The sequence below is a fragment of the Piliocolobus tephrosceles genome, chromosome 1 (genome assembly GCF_002776525.5).
Source record: "Piliocolobus tephrosceles isolate RC106 chromosome 1, ASM277652v3, whole genome shotgun sequence".
NCBI lineage: Eukaryota > Metazoa > Chordata > Mammalia > Primates > Cercopithecidae > Piliocolobus > Piliocolobus tephrosceles.
In genome coordinates this window covers 85,290,945-85,307,668 of record NC_045434.1, presented here as the reverse complement: position 1 = coordinate 85,307,668, position 16,724 = coordinate 85,290,945, and the positions used below count along the sequence as shown (strand labels likewise).

General features: G+C 49.7%; 2 protein-coding genes across 2 annotated transcripts in view; both read right to left on the bottom strand.

The window, feature by feature from the left end:
* Nucleotides 1–2,638: 2,638 nt before the first annotated feature.
* RNF187 (ring finger protein 187) lies at nt 2,639–9,556 on the bottom strand. The gene is made up of 5 exons (XM_031935299.1): nt 9,420–9,556; nt 8,532–9,225; nt 7,380–7,472; nt 4,361–4,582; nt 2,639–3,740 (listed from the first exon to the last, which is right to left on the bottom strand). Exons 1-5 carry the CDS (start codon nt 9,554–9,556, stop codon nt 3,738–3,740), a joined length of 1,149 nt encoding a protein of 382 aa, XP_031791159.1. The 3' UTR covers nt 2,639–3,737.
* A 1-nt stretch (nt 9,557) lies between these two features.
* LOC116418733 (histone H2B type 3-B) overlaps nt 9,558–16,724 on the bottom strand; it is a 42,624-nt gene continuing 35,457 nt past the window's right edge. Inside the window, exon 2 of the mRNA XM_031935296.1 lies at nt 9,558–9,644. Coding sequence (XP_031791156.1) covers nt 9,558–9,644 — 87 coding nt within the window. The remainder of the gene's footprint in view (nt 9,645–16,724) is intronic.

Below are 16,724 nucleotides of genomic sequence, written 5' to 3'. Positions count from 1 at the left end.
ACAAGGTCAAGGTCTGTGGCTACAGGAAAAGCCTGCAGGATTCCTTTGCAGACCTACTGTGGGCTGTTAGAGAAGACAACTCCGAGACAGCTCTGAGATGTCTGTCTGAGGACTGCAGGGATTGGGCCCCTGGGTGAGTCTGGGATGAAGGCGTGGTTGGACCTGGAAGAGGGTTTGGAAGAGAGACCCACATCGGAGAGGCAAGTGTGAGGTCACCATGGGGGTCTGGGTAAGACAGAGAGGCCACACGAGGATGCCAAGAGTCCTTCCACATGAAGAGGGTGGAGTGGAGAGGACACAAGGGAGATGGAAGATTATCAGCAAGGCCAGAGGAAGCCCTTGTGGAGGGAATGTGCCTACACAAAAATCCATTCAAAACAGACAAGGGCTTAATTGTAAGGCCTGAAACTGTAAAGCCAGCAGAAGAAAACACAGGTGAATAACTCCATGACACTGGCCTAGGCTTTAGGGTCATATCACTTCTTGCATGTGACCCTAAAAGCACAAGCAACAAAAGAAAAATAAACAAACAGGATTGCATAGAGCTCAAATGCTTCTGCACAGCAAAGGAAATCAACAGAGTGACAACAATTCACAAATCGGGAGAGAATATTTGCAAACCATACATTAGGTAGGGGGTTAATATCCAAAATATACATGGAACTCAAACTCAATAGCAGGAAAGCAAATAAACGACTAAAAATGGACAAAGAACCTGAAGAGACATTTCTCAAAAGAAGACACACCAATGGCCAACAGGTATACAAAAAAATGCTCAACATCATTAATCATCAGGGAAATGCAAACCAAATCACAATGAGATTATCTCACACTTCTTAGAATGACTAATTTCAAAGACAACAAATGTTGGTGAGGATGTAAATTATTATAGCCATTATGGAGAAACATATGGAGGTTATTCAAAAACTTAAAAATTTGAGTACTGTGACCCAGCAATCCTACTGCTAAGTATTTTCCCAAAGGAAATGACATAAATATGTGGAAGAGATACTCACACCGTGTTTCTTACAGCACTTTTACAACAACCAAGACATGCAATCAACCTACGTGGTCTAGAAGCAAAGTGGGTAAAGGGATACAGTGGAAAAATTGATTAAGAAAATGTGGTGTAGGCCGGGTGCGGTGGCTCAAGCTTGTAATCCCAGCACTTTGGGAGGCCAAAACGGGCGGATCACGAGGTCAGGAGATCGAGACCATCCTGGCTAACACAGTGAAACCCCGTCTCTACTAAAAAAAAAAAAAAAAAAAAAAAAAGAAAAGAAAAGAAAATGTGGTGTATACACACAATGGAATACTATTTGGCCATAATAAAGGAAACCCTGCTATTTGCAACATGGGTGAATCTAGAGGACATTATTAAAGTGAAATAAGCCAGGACAAATATCGCATGATCTCACTTATATGTGGAATCAAAATGTTGATTTATAGAAATAGAACAGTAGTTACCAGGGGCTGAGACAAGAGGATTTGGGGAAATTCTAGTCAACGGGTACAGAGTTCCTGTTATACAAGAATAAACTCAAGGTCTATTGCACAGCATGGTGACTTCAGCTGATAATCGTGTACTGTACGCAGTCAGCCCTCTGTATCTGAGTGTCCCACATACGTGCAGAGGGAGGGCTAACTGCAGGGGACTTGAGCATCTGCGGATTTTGGTATCCATGAAGGGGTCCTGGAACCAATGCCCCTTGGACACAGAGGGATGACTGTGACTGTATTTGAAATTGCTGAGTGTAGATTTCAAACGTTCTCACCACAAAAAAACATGAGATGGATACATGAATCTGCTTGATTCTGTCACTCCACAATGTACATAGATATCAAAACATCACACTGTGCCCCATAAGTATATAATTTTTTCAACTAGAAAGAGGTTGTGATTGAGAGGGTGGGATGTTGCTGGTCAGCCAGATTAGGTGAGGATGGTGAAGCCACTGTTGGACCTGGTGATATGCAGACACTTTGATGTTGCGGGAGACTCTCTCCCATCAGGACCTGGCCAGGCATGCATCACAGGTGTGCAGCGCAGGGGCAGGGACGCTTGGGGACGACAGCAGACTGCAGCAGGTAGAGACAGTGAGAAAGACAAACTGGAGGTCTCAGGATCGGGATGTTGTTGGCGTGCTGACAAAGATTCTCTACTTGGCCAGGCTCTGGAATCTTCTAAGGCCCTCTGTGCCCCTTCTTATGAAATCCAGTTTTAGCAAGAACCCTAATTTGGTTCAACCATAATATCTGACCACCCTCAATGGTACCTGACTGGGTTCCTATCAGACCGTTTGCAACCAATGTCTGATCACCCTGACTGCCTGCAGCAAGGACTCTGTGAGGTGGGTTTAGGCAGACCCCCCTCAGCCCTGATGTCTCCTCACAGTCATTCCCACCCATGGACCCCACACTGCTCCTCGGCTTCTCCAACCCCTGCCCTACTGTGTCGGGGTGGAGCCCCATCTCCCCTGAGGCCCCAAGGAAAGGGCTCCACACCCATCTCAATGGTCCCAATGAAAGTTCTCCTCACCATGCTTTAGCAAGTGTCACGAGGAATTTTCCTTTGACACTGGAGGGTGGCCAGAGCAGGGGGAAGAGGCCAGGTGGACACACAGAGACGAAGCAAACGAGCTGACACAAACTCACTTTATTCAACATTGAACCAGCCCACACGCTGGGTAGGTCAAACTCACAGACATCGCACCAAAGGCCAGGGACTCGGAAAGGCTGAAAGGCTTCATCTGGAAACAGGCACTGCTCACAAGCCCAGCTATACCCAAATTTCAACATCTGCCTGCATCTATGTCCCCGACTTTGCAATCCTGTCCCCAGTGCTGAGTTTCTGTCGACTACACTAATTTATCTACACACAAGGATGCTGCAGGCAACTGAGCTACTGCTATGAGCTTTGTAAAATTCAACTACTAAAGGAAATGGGACGACAGAAAGAGCCAGAGAGAACAGCAAGATGAGACACCATGGCAGGGCCTGGAGATGCTAAATGGGGTTAGCCACCTGCCAGCCCCCTCACCCAGGTAAAGGGAGAAAGAGAGTTCCTTCTGCGGAGGCAGGTGGAGCACAGGGAGGCCTTCTGGGAGACACAGAGGCAGGGTGGGGGCCAGGAAGGGGGAGGTGGACAGACCGACGCAGATAAGGCTGGGCGGGGCGCACGCCCACCTCAAGAGGAGGGCCGCCTCCTCAGGAGGCATCAAGGTGCAATCCAGTCTTCCTTTCTCTTCCCTGAAGACCTGAGTTCCAGCCTTCACAGAGTCTCATGTGCGTTCTTCTTTCTAGATGCTAACCCCAAATTCGACACTCAATGGTGCACCTCAGGTACCTGCCAAGGATCTGTGGGCCCGCATGGAAGGTGCAAGGTCTGGGTCCCTGGATGACAAGGTGAGGGGCAGATGGGTGACCGAGGAAGCGCATGGCCCAGAGCTGCCAGGACTCATGAAAGATGCGCTGTGGCCAGGACTTCAGGAAGGGTCGGGCACAGGTTGGAAGGGTCCTCAGGTCCAGCCTCTACCGGGAGGTGTTTGTAGCCCCCAAAACACTCACGCCTCAGGGTGAAGGATAAAGGGACATTGTTGAAACACACAACTATATAGACGGACCCAAGGCCGGGCGCCTTCCATGCTTCCCTGACAGCCACACGCCAACACTTCCCAGGGAGATGAGGATCCATTCCCTCCTGCCTCCAGCTCTGGGACTGCCGCCGGTTGGCGCCATCACTGCATGGGAGGGTAGAGGGAAAGACAGAGAGACAAAACGACAGAAAAAGAGACACACAGAGGCAGAGACAAAGACAAAAGGAGAGAGTGAGAGAGAGCAAGAGAGAGTGCACATGAGACAGCACATGAGGTACTGTCCTGAGCACAACCAACCCAGGGCCTAGCCCAGACTTCTGTCTCCCCAAGGCCAAAGCCTTGTCACCTATGGCTGGCACAGGCAATTGAACCATTCAGGGCCATCTGGGTTGCTGCGGGCTCTGGGGTTCGGGCCAGGCCCTGGGTAGAGGCAGAAGAAAAGCCCTGAGGCTGGGTTTCTTGGCTGCTTCTGCCCTCAGGACCCTAAGGCGAGGCAGAAGCCTTCCATGCTCAGGCACTTGGGATACCAAGTGTCCTCCCTTGTGAAGGTGAGGGACACCTCGGACCCTTCTCAACTTAAAACCCCTTCCTATCACCTTCTTTGACCACCCACCCATTCCCAAAATTCAGCCCTGCAAGGCCACGGCAGTGGGAGTCAGGCTGGGCTTTTAAGCCTTGACCTCGGGCAATGGCCCCCCAGTGGCTCGCTGCTGCCTATGTCCACCCTGGCCTGATGGTGGACAGACCCAGCCGGGATCCCACACCTGCAGCAGCATGCTGAGGCCCAGGTTCCGGTGCTTCTTCTCCAGCTCCGACACCGCCTGCAGCAGTGACCTGAACCGCTCAGTGGGGTCAGTCAGCTCGTCCTCAGGGAGCCCCTCCTCCTTCTCAGCCTCCTGCAGGAAGTGCTCCTCCTCCTCCACAAAGAAGGCCCGCAGCTTCTTGTAGTCAGTCAGTGCCTTCTTCCTACGGTCCATCACGTGTCCCTGCAGACAGGTGGCAGGAAAAGACCTGTGTCCTCGCCCACCCCCCCCAGGAGAAGGGGAACCCGTTCCCTCTTGAAGGAGTTAAGAACATGCCACTCTAAAACATGCTGCTCAGGCACATCGACTATCAGACCGAGTGCGGTGGTTCACGCTTGTAATCCCAGCACTTTGGGAGGCCGAGCTGAGTGGATCACTTGAGGTCAGGAGTTCAAGACCAGCCTGGCCAACATGGTGAAACCCTATCTCCACTAAAAATACAAGATTAGCCAAGCGTGGTGGCACACGCCTGTAGCTGCAGTTACTCAGGAGGCTGAGGCAGGAGAACCACTTGAACCAAGGAGGTAGAGGATGCAGTGAGGCAAGATGGCACCACAGTACTCCAGCCTGGGCAATGAGAGCAAGACTCCATCTCAAAAAAAAAAAAAAAAAAAAAAAACTTATGTTTTTTCTCCCACTAATCTATCTTCCTTTTTTTTTTGAGATAGGATCTCACTCTGTCACCCAGGCTGGAGTGCAGTGGTGCCATCATAGCTTACTGCAGCCTCAACCTCTTGGGCTTAAGTATCCTCCCACCTCAGCCTCCCAAGTAGCTGGGACCACAGATGCACCACCACACCTGGCTAATTTCTCAATTTTTGTACAGATGGGGGTCTCACTATGTTACCCAGGCTGGTCTCGAACTCCTACCCTCAAGCAATCCTCCTACCTCAGCCTCCCAAGTTGCTGGGATTACAGGCATGAACCACTGCACCTGGCCCTGTTAGTTTAGCTTATGTCAGTTTAATTCTCTGGCCCAGCCTGGGGCCCTAAAAGGGGAGAAGTAGAGTTCTTTCTCCCCGACACTGCAGTGGTCAGCTGCACATGAAGACTGTTCCTCTCCCGTCTCCCATGGCCGAGGGGACAGTAAATCCTTGAGTGGCCCTGCTAGGTCTAGAGCCTGTCAGGCACGTTACTGTCAGGGCAGGACACACACCCATCTTGCCAGAAACTGTCCCTGCTGTGCCCACACCAGAACTCCAACAGCTTAAAACCATCCCATCAGCCTTCAACAAATAGCATCCACACTTGCCACTGTTCAACTGGTTTTCAGCCAACCCCTAACCTTGGAAACAAGAGAGTAGAGCAGGATGCTACTGTGATTTTACTCAGAGTCATGGATGGCTTCCACCTGGCCCTGGGCCACACAGGGCAGGTGACAGCCATAGTCATGACAAGCCAAGGCTTTTGTTGCTGACAGAGAATGCAAATGACAGCTGGGTGTCTGCTGGTTGGCTGATGCAGCACACTGCAAACTCCTTCTTTTGAATTTAGGTGGTTTCTCTCATCCCAGCATCTAAGCCACCAACCCCCAAAACAGGACAGATTGAAAACTCCAACCTGCTAAAATCTGTGGACAAAACAAGTCCCTTGGGAGTAACACAGGGTTATTGAAAACTTGGAGGTCCCCAAAGCCTTCCAGCCTAACTTGCACTGAGCAGTGTTGACCGCTCAAAAGACAAGAAGTTCAGAGCAGCCCCCAAGGGCAGTGTGGAGTGCCAGGGGTCCGACTGGCATCAGGGACCCTGTGTGTCACCTGTCACTGTCTGAGTGAGGCCTGCACCTCAGGCCTGTGGAGAGTAGGCAAGGGCTCAGCACCACCGGGAACACAGAGAGTCTACCTCAGCCTCAAGCTGGGGTAAAAATGCGGGCCTCAGCCTCAAGGTGCAGCCAATTACCCAAGAGCTGCTGTGAAAATCACTCTGTCTTTCAGGTTAAAAGAAGGTAGGAATTTATGAAACCCAGAGAAAATGGCACACAGATTTTTACTACACATGAGGAAAAAGTCACCAAAGAGAGTTTAAACGACTGAAGAGCTTTACTGGTGAGTAACCTCAAAGAATCTAGTGAGATGTCCCTTTGGGATGTAACGCTGTGGAAGGCACCCAAGGAAAGTAACACTGCTGTGGTCTGAATGTCTGTGTCCTCCCCAAATCCCCATGCTGAAATCCTCGTCCCTAAGGTGATGGTGTTAGGAGGCAGGACCTTTGGGAGATAATGAGGTTGTAAGGGTGGAACTCTCAAGAATGGAATCAGTGTCCTTAAAGGACCCCAGAGACACCCTTGCTTCTTCCATGTGAGGACACAGTGAGAAGGCACCATCTATGAACCAGGAAGCGTTCTCAACGGACACAGAATGTGCCGGTTCCTTGATCCTGGACTTCTAGCCTTTAAAAAAAAAATGAGCAACTCTCAGATCAGAACAAGAGGACCACAGAAAGTTACAGATGTGTTTTAAAAGAAAAAAAAATTAGCACTTTGGGAGGCTGAGGTGGGAGAATCACTTACGGCCAGGAGTTCAAGACCAGCCTGGGCAACACAGCAAGACCCCCATCTCTAGAAAAGCATTCTAAAATTAGCCAGGTGTGGTAGCACATGCCTATAGTCTCAGAGGCTGAGGTGGGAGGATCTGAGGCCAGTTCGAGCTGCAGTGAGCTACAAGCAAGCCATTGCACTTCAGCCAAATGAGACTCTTGTCTCTTGGGAAAAAAAAAAAAGAGTAAGTCTGATGCCGCCATCACCTACAGGTAAAACGTGAGGCAAAAAAGAGGCTTCCACTGACTTTGGCTAGATTCTATTTGAAAAATACAAACACATCCTAGAAAAATACCCTGAAGCTCACTAAAGTCCAGAGGCCCCTCCTCCAACCAACCAGCTGAGCAGTTCAGAGGCCTGGCCTGCTTGGCCTGGTGGTCCCTTTGTCTAGAGCCCTGAGTCCACGGTCCCCTCATTCCAGGCTGCCCCAGGCCCCCCCACTTGCCTTCCACACTGCAGCTGCTGACTCCGCCTGGCCATGCAGGTCCCGGGCGTCATTCAAGTCTTTTCTCATGATTTCCACAGACCCCTTGTTCTCCTGGAAAGAGAGGAAGGTCACCAGGGCTGGGCAGGTCTCCCCCAACCCAGCCCAGTTCTGAAGGACATCACCCCAGCTGAATGCACACAGTCTGACCATTCCAGAGATAACCTCGAAGCCCTGTTGTCTACGACAGGAACGCACAGGCAGCCAAAAGGTTTCTTGGGCTTCACACCTATTCAGAAGGATCTGGGTGCTGGGGCTAAGGGGACTGTCTAGGTGGGTTTAGGAGTTCTGTGTCTGTAAGTGGCCCTGTTCAGTGTGAGTTTGGTCTGTACCACAGGTCTGCACAGCCTGCCCTACACCCTGCCCTGCCTGAGCCGGATGGGGGTCACTCTGCCTGGTGGCAAGAGCTTTCAATGCAGGAGGAGCGCCCAGGGGCACAGTCTGGCTGGCTTCCCCTCCCCTGTATTCAAGAGCAGGACCCCAGGCTGGCTGTTCTCTTCTACTCTGTATCCCCCAACCAACCCGCCATGGGAAAGGCTCCAGACTCCCGGACCCGCCGCTGCCCGACTCCCAGAGCGGGTCTCTGAAAGATGGGAGAGGGGACAGGGGGTGCAAGTGAGGGCTGGGTGGCCCGGAGAGCAGACGAGAAGGCGGGCCAGGCCTGTGGACATAGTGGAATACAGAGGGTGGAGAGGTGTGATGTCGTCCCCAAAGGAACAGTGAGTCGGGGAGTCAATCTATGGGAACTGGAGGGGGTCTATGAGGGTGAGGCAGGGCACAGCTAGCGGTGGGGACCACAAAAACGGACGCTTGTGGGGGAAGGACTTCGTAGAAGTTAGGTGGTGGGAAGATAAGGCACCGCCCAGCAGGGGACACCAAGATGGGGACGCGGACCAGACTCGGAAGAGACGCAGGAAACGTGGGGAGGCAAGCCGCAGGAAGGAGGGGCCCAGCACACGCTGGAGCGGGGACCCGTGGCGGTGAGGGGAGGGGAACAATCCGGGGACAGGGACAATGGAGACGGGAAGGGCCCAGGGCTCAGGGGGACCGGGGCAGGGGCGGAGAGGCGCAGGGCACCGTCCGAGGCGGGGCACGGGACTCCGCAGCGCGCACCTTGCCGCGCAGCGCCTTCCTCCAGCGCGGCTCCCACTCGGGTGGCTCGGGGCCTGCAGCCATGCGGCAGGCGGCGCAGAGCGGGCCGGCGTCAGCGCGGCACAGCAGCTGCAGCGCGGCCTCGCTGGCCGGGCCGTCGCGCGCGGGCGCCGCGGCCGCCTCCTCGAGCGCCAGAAGGCGGCGGCTGAGCGGGGGCCGGCCGGGCTCCACGGCGCGCTGCCAGCAGTCGTCGGCGCACTCGGGGCACGGGAAGGGCCCGTCCTCCTCGGCCCAGAAGCGCACCACGCACGCCCGACAGAAACGGTGGCCGCAGTCGGCGCGCACCGGCTCCCGGGGCGCGCGCTGGCACAGGGCGCAGGCGGCCTCGGCGGGGCCCGCAGGGAGCGCCAGGGCTGCGGACGGCGGGGTCGCCAAGGGTGCGGGAGCGTCTGGGGAGGGCCGGAGACCAAGGCGACCGGCGACCGGACGCAGACCAGCACCAGGAAGACGACGCCAACGCCGGGGACGCGCACGGGGCGGGGTCCGGACTGCGGAACCCTCAGCCGACGAGATCCTGGCAGCGGTGTGCTGCAGGCTGAGGTCCCGGCCGCGCTGCCCTACACAGACAAGATCCTGGCAGCAGTGTACTGCATCCGTAAGTCCGGGCCGCGGTAGGATCCTCCCCCCGGATCCTAGCGGCGGTGCACTCCTCCGCCTTGGTTTTGGCAACTATGCTCTCCACCTGCAAGGTCCTAGCAGCGGCGCACGTCACCCCGTAAGTCCTGGCAGCTGCGCGCTTCACTGTCCTGCCTGCGGACCGGCCCAAGTCGTATCCTGAAATCTTACTGGGACTGTCCCTTCCTACATCAGTAACTCCTGTAGAAGAAGGAAACAAAGTTTTAATTTTACTTGAAGGTTCCATTTTTAAAAGGTTGTTCTTGTAAGCTGCTAGGATCTGAGCTGTGCGTTCCTCCGCGGTAGTTCGCCCGCGTGGGCTGAGGACGCGGCGGGAAATGGCCTGTGTGGGTCCCCTTCGCTGCTCTCATCCTACACGGACCCGCCCTGCGTGGGCACTCCTGCGTGCACGGGCCTGCCGGCGTGGACGTGCCCTGCGTGCACCCAACCTTCGGGGACCTGCCCTTGAACGGGCCCTTCGGACGTGGACACTCCTATACACCCACCCTGCGTGGGATCTCGCTGCGTGGACCCATCCCGCGGAGCCTCTTCTCGCGCGGCCTCCCTTCTGGACCTCTGGAAAGCTACCCTGGTAGTCCACTGTCTCCTGGCTGGCAGGAGCTCTCATTCATTCAGTGATGATACATGACAGAAGAGGATTTGTTAGCTTTTCTTTCTTTTTTTTTTTTGAGACAGAGCCTCCCTAGTGGTGCGATTTCAGCTCACTGCAACCTCTGCCTCCCAGGTACAAGCGATTCTCCTGCCTCAGCCTCCCGAGTAGCCGGGATTACAGTCACCCGCCACCACGCCGGGCTAATTTTTGTATTTTTTGTAGAGGGTTTCACCATGTTGGCCAGGCTGGTCTGGAACTGCTGACCTCATAATCTGCCCGCCTCGGCCTCCCAAAGTGCTGGGATTACAGGCGTGAGCCACTGCGCCCAGCCATTAGCTTTTCTTTAAAAAATAAATTTAAAGGAAAGAAAGAAGTCTTTGGGAAGAGCAATTTTGTGTTTTTGTTTTTTAATTATTTTGAAAACAAGCAAGCATCGTTAAAAAAAAAAAGACGGTGCAAGTTTTGCATTTTAAAAAATTAATCTGGACCGGGCGCCATGGCTCAGGCCACTAATCCCAGCACTTTGGGAGGCCAAGGCGAGCGGATCACAAGGTCAAGAGATCGAGACCATCCTGGCTCATGGTGAAACCCCGTCTCTATTAAAAATACACAAATTAGCCAGGTGTGGTGGCGCGTTCCTGTAATCCCAGCTAGTCTGGAGGCTGAGGCAGGAGAATCGCTTGAACCAGGGAGTCGGAGGTTACGGTGAGCCAAGATAGTGCCACCGCACTGTAGCCTGGCAACAGAGACAGACTCTGTCTTAAAAAAAAACATTTTTGGCCGGGCGCGGTGGCTCAAGCCTGTAATCCCAGCACTTTGGGAGGCCGAGACGGGCGGATCACGAGGTCAGGAGATCGAGACCATCCTGGCTAACACGGTGAAACCCTGTCTCTACTAAAATACAAAAAAAATTAGCCGGGCGTGTTGGCGGGCGCCTGTGGTCCCAGCTACTCGGGAGGCTGAGGCAGGAGAATGGCGTGAACCCGGGAGGCAGAGCTTGCAGTGAGCTGAGATCAGGCCACTGCACTCCAGCCAGGGCGACAGAGCGAGACTCCGTCTCAAAAAAAAAAAAAAAAAAACATTTTTAATCTGTATTCCAAACAAGCGCAGGATCTAATGAGGTATTTTTGTCTTTGTTAAGATTTTTTTAATCGACTTGGAACTGCACTAAATGCCCGTGGGAAATATAGATAGTAAGCCGAGGTTATTTCTGTGTAGTAAAGATTAGAAGGCTTCCAGCAGAGCCTTACTGATTTGTTGAGTCAACTAGAAACTTGCTGGAGAGAAAAGTAAAAAATATAAAAAATGAGCAAACTTCATAGTGAACTAATCTTGCGAATGAGAAAATGTCAAAAACGATAATTAAAGGCATATTGCCAAATTGGAAACATTTTAGCCACCAATATACAAAGAGTTTAAAATTTGGTAAGGAAAAGCACAATGGAAAATGCACCTTGTCATGGGATTTTGCAAATCACAGAAAAAAAACGCACAAATGATTGAACACACGTGAGAAAAAAATATACACTCTGCCCAGTTAAGAAAGAGGAAAATAAAACGAGACTCTCTTTCTTTCCACTATTAAGCAGACAAAAAAAAAAAAAAAGCAACTTGGCCAGGAACCATGGCTCAGGCCTGTAACTACAGCCCTTTGGGAGGAGGATGGATCATCTGAGGCTGAGTGTGGTGGCACACGCCTGTAATCCCAGCACTTTGGGAAGCTGAGGCAGGCGGATCACAAGGTCAAGAGATCAAGACCATCCTGGCCAACATGGTGAAACCCCGTCTCTACTAAAAATACAAAAATTAGGCATGGTGGTGCACGCCTATAGTCCCAGCTACTTGAGAGAAGGGGTGGCCTGCCCCTCCACACCTGTGGGTGTTTCTCGTTAGGTGGAACGAGAGACTTGAGAAAAGAAATGAGACACAGAGACAAAGTATAGAGAAAGAAAAAGTGGGCCCAGGGGGACCGGCGCTCTGCATACAGAGGACCCACGCTGGCACCTGTCTCTGAGTTCCCTCGGTATTTATTGATAATTATCTTTACCATCTTAGAAAAAGTGAAGTGGCAGGATAATAGGATCATCTTAGGGAGAAGGTCAGCAGTAAGACATGTGAATAAAGATCTCTGTGACATAAGTTTAAGGAAAAGTGCTGTGCCTTGTTATGCATATACAAACATCTCCATAAACCTTTTTAGTGCATAAAGAGCAGCATTGCCCTAGCAAGTCCCACCTTCAGCCCTAAGGCGGTTTTCTCCTTTCTCAGTAAGCAGAACATACAATCGGGTTTTACACAGAGATGTTCCATTGCCCAGGGATGGGCAGGAGACAGATGCTTTTCTCTATCTCAACTGCCAAGAGGCCTTCTTTCCTCTTATACTAGTCATCTTCAGCACAGACCCTTCACGGGTGTCAGGCTAGGGGATGATCAGGTCTTTCCCTTCCCACGAGGTCATATTTCAGACTATCACATGGGGAGAAACCTTGGATAATACCTAACTTTCCTAGGCAGAGATCCCTGCGACCTTTGGCAGTGTCACTGGGTACTTAAGATTAAGAGAATGGTGATGAAGGGAGGGAGGGAGGAAGGAAGAATGGGAAAAGAGAGAGAAAGAAGAAAGGAAGGGAAGGAAGGAAGGAGAAAAAAGAAAGAGAATGGAAGGGAGAGAGAGAGGAAGAGAGAAGAAAGGAGGAAATGTATATCATATCACTATTCATTTTGGAGGAAAAAAAAAAAAAAAAACCTTGAAGGACCAATACTGGGGGCATGGCTTAGTAAATGATAGCAGCCATGAACTTGCACACGTGAGCATTAGAGACTTTTGGAAGTAGACACTGGCAAAGATTGTTGCCTGAAAGCTTCTCTCACTTACCACTAGCAGAATCCACGTTGCGTGGTGCTAAGGGAGGAGCACCTTTGTTTTGTGGTGTGCGTGTGGTGTGAGCGTGGTGTTTTGTCTAGAGGAAACATGGGTGAGGCACCAAGTAAGCCCACTCCATTAGGAACTATGTTGAAATTTTTCAAAAAAAGGATTTAAGGGAGACTATAGAGTACTATGACACCAGGAAAACTTAAAACTTTGTGTAAAGTAGACTGGCCAGCATTAGAGGTAGGTTGGTCATTAGAAGGAATCATGGACAGGTCCCTTGTTTCATAGGTATGGCACAAGGTAACCTGTAAGCCAAGGAACCCAGACCAGCTTGTTTTAGATCCCCGCCCCCAACACACAGTGGTTGAGAGAACAGAAGCATAAGCGGCTGGCAGAAGCAAGGAAAGACCAGCAGAGAGAGAGAAAGGAAACAGACAGAAAGGAAAAGAGGCAAAGAGAGAGAGAGAGGAAGAGACAGACTAAGAGGGAGTCAAGGAGAGAGAGAAAGGAAATGTAGCAGGACAAGCGGCAGACAAAACTCCTCAGACACCTAGTTACAGAAGGAAGGGGTTTATTTGGCTGGGGACATTGGCAAGATTTCAGTCTCAAGAGCCGAGCTCCCTGAGTGAGCAATTCCTGTACCTTTTAAGGGCTCACAACTCTAACGGGGTGCATGTGAGAGAGTCGTGATTGATTGAGCAAGCAGGGAGTATGTTACTGGGGGATGCATGAACCGGTAATTGGATTGGAACAAAACAAGATAGGAATTTTCACAGTGTATTCCTATACAATGTCTGTAATCTATAGATAACAGAACCAGTTAGGTCAGGGGTCGATCTTTAACTACCAGGCCCAGGGTGTGGCACTGGGCTGTCTGCCTGTGGATTTCATTTCTGCCTTTTAGTTTTTACTTCTTCTTTCTTTGGAGGCCGAAATTGGGCATAAGACAATATGAGGGGTGGTCTCCTCCCTTATGCCCCTCTTTTGAGACTCTCACTCATTTTATTAGTGGGAGTTCTCACTTTCATTTTCACTACCCATGTCTTCTTGCAAGACAGATCGATAATGATTTATATAGTACATTTGTGCTGAGGCATTTTGGTGAACTGAGGTAGTGATGAAGCTTTTTATCATTCGAAGAAGTACAAGGTATCAAACAAGGGAGCAGTAAGTAGGCTTCTATTACTATTATAACTCTTATTATAAGGGTTTTAAATCCTCCTAGCGCTGACAGTCATTTTCTAAACATGGCCCCAGGATCATATCTATGCCATACTTGTATGGGCACATGTGCCAGTTTTGTCATATCTCTAACCATGTTTTCAACTACTTGCCCTTGATTATCTATGTGTAGGCAGCAATTGGTAAGGTTAAATTTCCTACAGATCTCTCCTTCAGCTGCTAGCAGGTAGTTGAGAGCTAATCTATTTTGATAGATAGCATTTCTCATCTGAATTTCTTGTCGGCCAGAATAGTCAAGGCTCTGCCGGTTTTATTAGTGATTATTTCTAAGACAGCTTGTAACCATATGGTTCGGTTGATCATGTAAATGGGGGTCCGGTATCCCCATGAGCCATCTTGTGCCCAAGTAGCAGGCCTATAATATTGTATGATTCTCTCAGGGGGCCATTTATCATTTTTTTCAATTTCTTATAGCTATGCTTCTCTTTTCAAGGGAAGCATAGACAGGGAAGCCCAGAAGTTCGCCTGTTTTTATGGGCAGTAGGAAGAAAGGTGGTTTAATAGTGCCAATAACACAACTACCTGCCCACTGGTCAGATAATTTGGCATAAGCTCTATGCCCACATAACCAGTATAATCCAATGGGGACTGTCCAGTCCCGGTGGGACTCTGGGTGGGTTCACACAGTTTGCAACTTTGAGAATTTGCTAAATGGATTTCTCTCTGTGTGATTTGAACTCCACCAAGTGACTGTTTCTGTGGTACCATTATACAGTTTCTGTCTCAGACAACTAAGTCATCCTACGGGCTACGTGAATTCTTTTCCTTTTCTAGCTATGCAATATTATCCAATAATTGAGGTTTTAGGACCCAGAAATTATCACAGTGATTCTTTTGAACCGGGAATTCATCAGGAACTGGGTCTGTAGGCACTGATTCTCAGGCTTCCCATGGCCATTGATCTCCCATTACAGTTCCTCCACATACATAACATGAAGTGACACTGAGAGACTGGGCTACATACTCAGCTAATTGCAAAAACAAATTTCTAGTTTTTCCTGGAATTTCTGATACTGGTACATTTAGTTTATCTTAGAAAGTTTGAAACACTGGTTCAGGAGAGAATTTGTACACTTCTCCTCGAACCAAGATATTTAATCAAGGATCCAGTCTGGCCCCATCGATTCCTAATGTCACACGCTCCCCTTTTTTCCAATGAGGATCAAGGGGATTGGTTATTACTAGCTCTAAGGGGTTACATTGCCCCTTAGTACAGGAAGGGCCATTTTTTCTTTTCTGAAGGTGGACTGGATCCTTTTCATCATTTTTTTCTTTTATCCAAGTGGCCTAAATGACACAAGACCAGTATTTACATTTATTTCCACACAGTCCTAATTTATGACAGATGTACTTATTTTTTGTCATATAGCCTCTTTTTTAATTAAGAGAACCACACCTTATTCCTAACTTATTACTATTAATGACAGCACAGGCATCAAATTTTAAGGTGACTTGTTTGGGCAACCATTTTTTTGTTTGTTTTGGCTAACACTTTACTCATATCATTTATGAGCTCCCACCAGTCGTTAGTCCTTAATCTTATTTTAAGAACTATGGTCATGGGAGGCTCAGATGGGTCATAACACACATCAGATTGGTCATTTCCTAGGCTACATACCTTGTATAGAATAATATTATGCAAACAAGTTCTTTTTAGAGTTCCAGTACACTTATAATAACTGTAAAATAATAGGACCATAGCAACTTTTTGTCCTACCTCAGTGACTTGATGTATACACTGGGAACAGCCCTCAGTCTGAGGAAGGTCAGTTGAAGTCCTTATTGTACAAGTCCAAATTTTAAGGAAAATGAGTCCCACGATGAGTTTCCTCATGCTTCGGCCATGCGTGGACCAGTCAGCTTCCGGGTGTGACTGGAGCAGGGCTTGTCATCTTTTTCAGAGTCACTTTGCAGGGATGGCGAAGCTGCTCCCATCCACATACCGTATACAGTCTACTGATGTTTAAGGATGGTCTTGGAGGTTGGGCCTGCTAGAATAAACTGAGTCCAACACCTCTACACAGTTATGTTCAACTGTGCTCTCTGATACCGGGAACAAGGTGATGGGGTTTAGGGTGTTGCAAACTTCAATGTAACCATGTGGGGATTTTCACATAGCAAGCTTTGGTACTTGATTAATCTAGCATTTGTTAACCAATGATGTCCTTTGGTATTTATTAAAGTTACCACAGCATGAGGGGGCTTTATATTCAGGTTTTGCCTAAGGGTTAGTTTATCTGCTTCTTGTGCTAACAGGGCCTTTGCTGCCAGGGCCCTTAGACCTGGGGGGGCCAGCCTTTGGAAACTCTGTCTAGTTGTTTTGAGAGATAGGCCACTGGCCTTGGCCAGGCCCCACAGTCTGGGTGAAAACTCCAACTGCCTTTTTTTTCTCTTTCTGACACATAGAGTGTAAAGCGTTTTGTCAAGTCAGGTAGCCTCAGGGCTGGGGCTGACATGAGTTTTTCTTTTAATTCATGAAAAGCTCATTGCTATTGGTTGTAATAGATGTAGTTTATCTAAATCCATATTTTCATTAACTGTCACCTACTAAAATGTTGACTGAAATCCTGCAGCATTTGATTTCAAGCTTTAAATTGATCTGGTATTCCTCATGGGACTCCAATTGCGTCTAAATAGGCATAAGAGTCGAAAGACCCATAAGGGGCTTCTCTCACTTTATGATGTCTTATTATTTTTTTCCTTCTGGTTGATGAAATGCCAGGGTGAAAGGGATAGCCAATTGCACTAAAGTACAAGTGCCACTCCAGTTATTCAGCAGAGTGCCTAGTAAAGGTCCACCACAATACCACCA